Source organism: Rhododendron vialii, chromosome 8a (assembly GCF_030253575.1).
Source record: "Rhododendron vialii isolate Sample 1 chromosome 8a, ASM3025357v1".
NCBI lineage: Eukaryota > Viridiplantae > Streptophyta > Magnoliopsida > Ericales > Ericaceae > Rhododendron > Rhododendron vialii.
Window position 1 is genome coordinate 30,294,446 of NC_080564.1, and position 8,789 is coordinate 30,303,234.

An 8,789-nucleotide genomic window follows, 5' to 3' on the forward strand; every position below is an offset into this window, starting at 1 on the left:
TTGTTAATACTTACTACAAAAAATTGAAATACAAACAAGCAAATCCCAATAAAAGAAATTTTAGTTAAATAATAAACAGGTAGGTTAGGAAGGAAGATGTCGTTTTGTTGTGCGTTGAAGACATTGTTATTATAGTTCGAATCTGTTTATGTTTGGTGGAACTATCTCTCAAGTAACAAATTACGTACAAATTTGACTCTGGATGGGAGAATCCAATGCAGTACCATTGAAGAAGAATTAGGCTGCATTCTTATGAACTCAACTTAAATTTGAAAATTTTGTTCTTATTTGAATTTTTTTCGCATTTGTTAGTTTTGCGCCAAACTTTTGTGGGTTATTAATTCGTCTCGACGAGAGGAATCGGAAAAGTAATTTTTTTTTTACTTTTACCCAAGTATTTTGAGAAATAACCAATTTTTTGTGTAAAAATGACTTTTTTAGCCAATAGCAGAGTAACAAACTAATAATTCTCACATAATTTAAGAACTAGCAATGACCCCTGTTATGCATGGAAAGCGTGAAAATGTAAAGCAAAATAAAAAAAAAGATTAAGTGTATATTCGCTCTCGTCACATTCAACACCTTCATTTATCCACTAAAATAATTTTGGAGTATTTACTAAATCATCTAATGCATCTAACTTTGAACCCAAAATCAATTGATGACATCTAACCTTGAACTCAGAACGTTCAATCCAATAATTTCAATGAACCTAAGTAATAAAGAAAATCATGAAAATATTCTATAAAAAAAAATCGCAACAATGTGAAGCAAAATGATACCAAAAAAAAAACCCTTGACACCACATCTTCAAATGAATAATTCAAAAAGTTTAAGTCAATCTCTACATGAAAAGCACATACGTAATGCATTAGCTCACAAATAGGAGCATTAGATTCTAACACTCGCGACAATATGAGGCACAGAGATTAAAAAAAAAAACATGGCACCATACCTTCCAATGAATAATCCAAAAAGTTTTAAGTCAATCTCTACAAGCACAATTAAGTGTTTATTCGCTTCTGTCACATTTAATGACATAAAAAACCTCTTGACTATCATTTGAATGTGACATGAGCGAATATACATTTTAACAAATAGCAGTATTAAAGAATACTCTTTCATTATCACAATTAAGCATGTTGGGTTTGGCAACTCGATGCTAAATTTGGGATCCGGGGGATCCTACAGGACACCCTGTAAGTCACAATCACAGCCACCTGAAAGTGCTTCCGACTGTCGGACTTAAAAATCCTGACTATCGAAAACACTTATGGACTGCTTGAATGTGGCCTAAACTACGGGTAGTGTCCTGCAGGATTTCTAATTCTGCTAAATTTGGCTGAATTTTTTAGCTCTTACAAATTTTTGGGAAGGTATTTAACTGCCCAATGTAAATGCTTTCAACGGTCGAATTCAAAAATAGAAACTCTATTTTTAAATCTGAACCGTCGAAAACACTCCTAGACGGCTTGGATGTGCCCTAAATTACAGGGAGTGTCCTGCAGGATTTCTAATTCTGCTAAATTTGGCTGAATTTTTTTAGCTCTTCCGAATTTTTGGGAAGGTATTTGGCTGCCCGGTGTAGATGCTATTTGTACACTCATTCGTTGCGCGTTCAGCGTACATAGCCTAATTTTTGTCTAATTGACTCTTGTTTTTTGTATTTTTGGGTTAAAACTTTTTTCAAGAAGAATTCAAGAAGTAAAAATCTCATCAAGAAGAGAAGATGAAAAACAATCACTCCGTTCGATTTAACATTTTGAGAGTTACTTTTTACTCTCGGTTCAATTTTCAATAAATCTTTCTCTCTATTTCTCTCCACTTATTACCACTTCAACTCTCAAAAATAACTTTTAAAATGTAAACCAAACAAAGCCAAAAGTCTAAAAAACACCAATCTGGATGACGCCGTCCGGAGCTATTGGATATATGTAAGTTCAAGTCCATCCAACGGCTCTGAACAAAGTAGGAAATTGTGTCCGTATCTCATTGCTGGCAAACAAATTTCAAACTTCAATGGACGTGGTCCAATCCCCATCCCCTAGTTCACCTGCGGATCAGCCCCGCTCCACGATCGCTCATTCCCCGGCTCTGCTGCGTCTGCGTGCATAGAAAGCACAACACTGAACTCTACGGCACACGCCACTTTCCAGCTCTCTCTCTCTCTCTCTCTCTCTCTCTGAAAAAATGACCATGCCCATTGTTTCGCCAATTTTCTCGGGAAAATGGCCCGGAAAAACTGCCGAATTCCTTGTATCAGCCATGAGTTCCATTGTCTTCCTTTTCCTTGACTTCCTGGACATTCTTCTCTGCGACTTCTTCAAAATTGTGGACGAATTCTTCGAAGGAAAGGCCGGCCCATGTTACTGTCACAACAGGGGAGAGGGACGGGCGGGCGCGGTCGACGAGAGAGGAAGCGAAGCGTCAGAGACTCTGTACGGAAGGAAAAATGTGTTCAGGGAAATGGGTTCCGTCCGATTCCCGAGAAAATCGGAGGGGTTTGCGAAGAATGGAGGCGGGAATGGGATTGTGGGGAATAGGTGGTCCGATTGTGGGTGTGAGTCCTGCGTTTCGTGGATGAGCATTGGCGATCAGAGGCTTCATGTTGTTGTAAAAGAACCATCAGAAGGTATTCACTGGAAACTACTCTAGCTTGCCATCCTTAGCCTTAGGTAGTGTTTTTTTTTTTTTCCCTTGGGTAATGAAGAGTGTCCTGATGAACCAGACTAATCTCTCTAGTCACGCGTGTTTGTGTGAGGTGAGGTGGTTCTCAGGACAAATCGCTGTCAAGAGGAATCGACCTGCAACTTCGGGGTGGCCAAGGCAAGTCGATTAGAACAAATTCCCCTGGGGTTATCCTTAGGTAGTGTTTGGTTCCCTATAATGATATTTCTTGGCCTCCTAGCTAGTGGAATGTCCGTCCAGTGAAATTGGTAAACGATGATTCCATATGCGATATACATTTTACCACTTTTTAGCAAGTCAATCGTAATGGAAGTTCCTAAGGAATGAGCTTTCCATTCCAGCTAGCTTCATTCCATCGAGTCATGAGTCAGTGACCCAAACACACACACACACACTCACACAAAAATCGAAATGTTTCTTGGAAGAGTCAGTTCTTGGTTAGAAGAGAAGGGAAGAGAAAGAAATAAAGATCAGAATTCTAACTCTCACCTCCGAGATTGGTAACGATATCAACGAATGCAGACTTACTGCTATCAAATGCCATAATTCTTGAAACTTAGTAGGAGAAGAGGTTTTTTTTTCTCCCTTTCTTTTGTTTGGATGTCTTTTCACCAGTTGAGGAGGTAGGTGGGGTTTGTTTTGCCCTCGAGTTTGGTTTGATTCCTTTGATGTTCAGTTGCACTCAATTACTTCAAAGTGTTTTCTATTTCAGTGTTGGATAGCTATTGAATTTGTCTTCCCTTTGGTTGCTTTAGAAGTTGCTTATGTTGTTGTCCTGATACGTTTCACAGATGCCTTTGGGAGAGATTGCAGCAGTAAGCCAACAGAAAATGTGATATTCTTACATGGGTTCCTCTCATCGTCCTTAATTTGGACAGAAATGGTGTTTCCTAACCTGTCTGAACCCACAAAGCGTAACTACAGATTATTTGCCTTGGACCTCTTAGGGTTTGGAAGAAGCCCGAAGCCAAGAGACTGTTTGTACACTTTGAGAGATCACCTGGAAATGGTTGAGAAATCGGTCATCGATGCTTTTCAGTTGAGTTCTTTCCATTTGGTTGCACACTCCATGGGCTGTATAGTTGCAGTAGCATTGGCCGCAAAGCACTCCAAGTCTGTTAAATCTATCACCCTGTTAGCACCAGTGAGTTCACTTTTTCACTTTTTTTACGGTCGCTAAAAAAATTTAACCTATGTCTTTGGATCATGACCCTATGGAGGGATTCATGGTGGGGTAAGACGAGGTAAAGGGAGAGATAATGAAGTGAAGAAACTAAATTCGATTCCCTGGTTGCCATAACAATTTTTCGTTTCCGGGTAAATCTCTATACAAATCCATGATCCTGACACGGCCTAAGAATATTCTTCCGCGAACTACAAAATCTGTTGTTCTAAATATCAATTTCTTCAAATATTTGTCCTTTTGCAAGTATCGAACCAAAAGCATGCCCGTTACATATGTTTCGTGTTCATATCAATCGTATGGCTGAGCTTTTCATGATATCTTCATAATTTCAGCCCTACTTCCTGTCTCCTAAAGATGGTGCTAGCTTGACAGCACTTAGAGGGCTGACGGACAGGAAATTATGGCCACCGTTGCTGTTTGGATCCGCGGTTATGGCATGGTATGAGCATTTGGGTAGAGGTGTATGTTTCCTCTTCTGTCGGAACCATAGGGCGTGGGAGTGGATTTTGAAGCTGCTAACGAGAAGAAGGTAACAAAATATCCCTTTGCTCCCAAAAATCGGTAGAAAGAAAGCTTTCTATCTCAATTGAAGAGAGGGATCTATCTTAGTTTCTTTCTTTTCTTTTTAACAAGACTTAATTCCTGCCCTCCGAAGTTAGAATCCCTCATCAGCCCCTAATTTTCCTCTTAATTTCGTTCTATTTTGCCTCTATTTTCTTGCAGGGATCTACATTTCATGTTCACCGACATGACCAGGCACACTCACCATTCGGCTTGGCACACCATGCACAATGTGATATGTGGGGGAGCAAAATCAATGGACGAGTTCTTGGAATCTTTGAGAGATTCAAAAGCGAAGATCCACGTAATCCAAGGTGCTGAAGACCATGTCGTCCGTGTGGAATGCAGTAGCAACATCAAGATGAAAGTTCCACAAGCAGAGGTTGAGATTATTGCCAATGCTGATCATAATACTATAATCCTCAATAGAGAGAGAGAATTTACTCGGAATTTGGAGCGTATTTGGGCATCAACTGCTGATAACAAAATAGCGGCCAGAATGTTGTTCTAGAAATGGCTATACTTGGAAAACTTCCATGTTTTTCTTGTCCCTGATACACTTGGACTATGCATTTTTTGGCTCATCGAAATTGATGAGAGAAAACATTTTCTTGATATGATTCATTGTACGTTTGTACGTATGACGTCTTTTTCTGTATTAGTTTAGACAGACCAAGCCTCGCATTTGAAAATACCCAAGTTATCAATAAGCTCAAACAACATATATTTGATAGATATGCTGAGATCTATAGAAAACAAAGAGGGCAATCTTCCCTTAGCAATGTCATATCAAAGATTGCTGGGTTGTGTTCAGATTTGTTCGGCTCGTTGAGTCTCACTTGGCTCTAATACCATTCGAAGGTGGGAAAACGCTCAGGGAAACACTTATGGTGAATACCAACAATGATTGGCATTTTTAGCAAAGTTAGCAGTTATGTATCGTTTCAGCTTTTTGTCGGAATAAGCATCCTGCAGAGTTGGCAGTTATGAATCACGAACAAGCAACCTAAAAATTCTCTTTTTCTTGCTCTCTCCATCTGTCATTCTCTCTCTGTTTTTGCACACTGATTATACACACAGACGTACACATACTTTGGGCAAACAGGTTCTGAAGCTTTATCTTCAGCTACCATACTCAACCTCCAAGTTTGGCGTAACAAAGCACGCATAGTCCACACCAACCCACAATCCAGCTCCAAATTCACAATGGATTTTTACTCTAATCAAGATAATAACATTCAACAAAAACATGTTCTACTCAGTAGCGAGTAGTGAACATGGCCTTTTGCAAGTAGGAAAATTTTTGAGACAGTTTTGTGGATAAAACACCCATCCATGGCCTTTTGCAGGTAGGTATGTGCTCCACTTACCATTTAGTATGGCATAAATACCCCATCCATTTTGCCAGTTCGTGATGTTTGCATTGATCTATGATCGTTGCTACATCGAGAAGTGGTTCAACCTATCGTGGGTATCAACGGATGCAAAAACATGCAGAGCCCATTCAAAATATTACTACCATATTTCAAGTGAATAACCTTAGCACAGAATAAGCGGCCCCTTCGTATTTGTAGGACAAAGGCAGGAACCAAAAGCTTAAAAAGTATGTGTACTACTACTACTACCTACTACTCCTAACCCATTAACATTAACCAAAAAACCACACCAGCATAATACTCCATAAAAGAAAGGAAGATATTGCTGATATGCAGTAACTTAAAATGTCGTCATAGTTATATTTAAAGTCATGTTGTTCCGAAAAGATGCAACATAGTTGTCTTCTCGAAATGTAAAGCTATGTCTGGACTTCAGACATAGGATGGCAATAACCAATGACCAAAAGGCCGAAAATGCAAATCACCCAAATACATTCCCCACAGCCAAAGGTAAGCCATGCCACCCAGGAGCCAAATACCCAATTGGCACAAACACAGGGCATTAGAAATCTGGAAGTCAAAATTGATGCGTTAGTGGCAGTGCAACTAGTTGAGGCAGCAAACACAGCAAATCATCCTCTTAGCAGTATTCTTTCTGCTTGCAGGTAACTCATAAGTCATAACCAAGTTTAAGGGCTTCAAGTTCAAGCATATCAACCGAGAAACATGCAGACGCTTTGGCAAAGGATGTGCTGATCTCAGTGGGCAACTTTCACAACTATTTTTACATTCCTGCATGTATTTTTAATTTTCTAGCTGAAGACTCAAAAGGGTTGACATACCCAGAGATGTAATGACTTAAATCTTTCTTTAATGCACCGTTTTTCACCAAAAAGTCGGACTAATGTTACCAAAGAAAGCTAGGGTGTTTAGACACATATAACGCACCAGAGAAAGCTAGGGTGTTTAGATGCGTATAACGCAAGAGCTAGATGAATAGAGATGAAAGTAACGCTGAACAACTGTGTTTAAAACAACTATTCGGACTTTATTATTCTGGAATGAATAAAAGCAAAAAGCAAAAATCTTGAAAATTTGTTACTACTAAATGTTCAGCTTTTGGTCCCAAATACACAATCTACCATTCGGTCCATTAACGATTTGTAACTTTTCCACAAGTCAATCGATGTGGATCCTGACAACTATGCTTAGGACAGCAAAAACTCCACTTCTTCCCCTGCCAAAAAACATAACCTTGTTTGGTTCAACTCTCATCTCATCTCATTTTTCTTTTTACACGTTTCTCAATACCATTTTCTCTCTATCTCTCTACTCATTACCACTCATTACATCAAAAATAACTTTCAAAAATTTGAACCAAACAAGGTGATCTTTCCCTTTCCTAGACACAAAAGCAGTTCGTTCTAATGATCCTGACAAACTTGTAAGAAGTGACCTGCAATTTAAAGAAGAAAAGTTAAACCGAGTGTACCAACAAAGAGGAGTTTTTATACTAGTAAAAAGGACGGGGAAGAGCTCAATAAACCAAAAGCACACACACATACGTTATTGTTGTTGTAAACACCAATAGCTTCGTTTACAGTTTCATCCCTGTCCGGGGTGGGGGTGGGTGGGACAAGGCACTACATCGCACGTAGTTACGTCGAAGGGGAGGTCCAGTACACCAAACACTGGACACGTACGAAAAGTTATACTTACCATTCAATTTGTACAGTGAAAATGTATGAACATGCACTCATGTATACCAGCACCAAGGAGGAGCGAGGAAGGAATTTTAAATATTGGGAGAACAAATGAAGTAGATAAGTAGTATAAAATATGTAACTTTTATGTACATACACATTGACCCATGGGATAGAAATGCATACCTCGGTGTCCACGACCTCCTTATGGTATACCGCATGCTCTTCTGGGGTGATTGCAGCCGCCTAAAAGTCTGACTGCACCTAGGTCGCCCTCGCATGGAAGCTGAACCGTGTCGCCGCCGCCGCCGTCAGTGCTACTAGTCACCGTGCAGTGAGTAGAAAAATCATCAGGCAATGTCTTCATCTCCTTCTTCAGTTCAGCTTCTTCCCCCGGTTGCTGTTGTTGCAGGTGCGGAAGGTTATCAAAGTCCTCCATCCATCACAAAACCCTAGATGAAGAAGGCAATACGATAGTATACAATCTTCTTTTCAGAAAGCACTCCTTAGTTTTTTTTGGGCTTAATCCCTTTATAAAATCAACTTGTTTTCCAAAAAAAAAAATTTCAATTCAATAGCAGTAGAACGCAAATATGATGAAAGTTCAACCAGGAAATAATACTCTACTAGTGGTTTTTCTTCTTCTGATTTGTTCAATTGAACCGTGTGAAATTGAAACCCTAAACGCCACCTCAATCAATTCAATACAGATAGCAGATAAAGGGCTTGGCAGCAGCGACTAGACTACCTTGATACCCGATGGCCGATAGTGAGAGAATGAAACTCGGATAACAGTAATAAAATAGGAACCAACGAAAATGGTTGGGTGGGAAATTTAGGATATGTTTGGAACCTATGGAACGTGGGAAAAAAAAAAGGAAAAAAAAAATTTCATTAGGAGTTGTTTGGTTTTTATCTAAGGAAAAGAAAAAACCTATGGAACGTGAAAGAAAAGAAAGGAAAATAAAAAAAAAAATCCTTAGGAGTTGTTTGGTTCTTATCTAAGAAAAAGAAAAGAAAATAAGAAGGAAAATAAAATTGAAAAGAAAGGGATAAAGCCGCGTATATAATCTTTATATGTTTCGTCTAATTTAATTCTTTATTTTTAAAAATTTAACTCAAAAACCCAGAACGAACAAGTTTAATTTATTTCGAAAAGAAAACGATAATTTCACCAAAGATTTAACGAGATAGAACTAACTACTCCATAAATTCTTATTTAGTTGTAGAAAACTAAAATAAAAAGCAATACTCCCTCCGTCCCGATTTGTTTGT

At 38.9% G+C, this 8,789-nt stretch overlaps 1 protein-coding gene and 1 long non-coding RNA gene across 3 annotated transcripts; one reads left to right on the forward strand and one right to left on the reverse strand.

Annotated features, from left to right (window-relative positions):
- The first annotated feature begins 1,980 nt into the window (after positions 1 to 1,980).
- On the forward strand, positions 1,981 to 5,089 carry LOC131335205 (probable lysophospholipase BODYGUARD 4). Its single transcript, XM_058370467.1, has 4 exons — positions 1,981 to 2,632; positions 3,480 to 3,832; positions 4,207 to 4,403; positions 4,598 to 5,089. The coding sequence occupies exons 1-4, from the start codon at positions 2,191 to 2,193 to the stop codon at positions 4,944 to 4,946; spliced, it is 1,341 nt and encodes a 446-aa protein (XP_058226450.1). The 5' UTR covers positions 1,981 to 2,190; the 3' UTR covers positions 4,947 to 5,089.
- Positions 5,090 to 6,851: 1,762 nt separating this feature from the next.
- On the reverse strand, positions 6,852 to 8,330 carry LOC131335206 (uncharacterized). 2 transcript variants are annotated; one of them, XR_009202460.1, is made up of 3 exons: positions 8,263 to 8,330; positions 7,701 to 7,966; positions 6,852 to 7,502 (listed from the first exon to the last, which is right to left on the reverse strand). It is a non-coding gene; the product is annotated as an uncharacterized LOC131335206 (long non-coding RNA). The 2 variants fall into 2 exon arrangements; XR_009202461.1 differs by having other exon boundaries at positions 6,852 to 7,267; positions 7,377 to 7,502; positions 7,701 to 8,276.
- Between the last annotated feature and the right edge of the window lie 459 nt (positions 8,331 to 8,789).

Coding starts and splice junctions, on each gene's coding strand:
- LOC131335205 (XM_058370467.1), top strand. CDS start 2,191: ATGACCATGCCCATTGTTTCGCCAATTTTCTCGGGAAAATGGCCCGGA. Junction 2,633..3,479: donor TGTAAAAGAACCATCAGAAG/GTATTCACTGGA, acceptor TACGTTTCACAG/ATGCCTTTGGGAGAGATTGC. Junction 3,833..4,206: donor CTATCACCCTGTTAGCACCA/GTGAGTTCACTT, acceptor TCATAATTTCAG/CCCTACTTCCTGTCTCCTAA.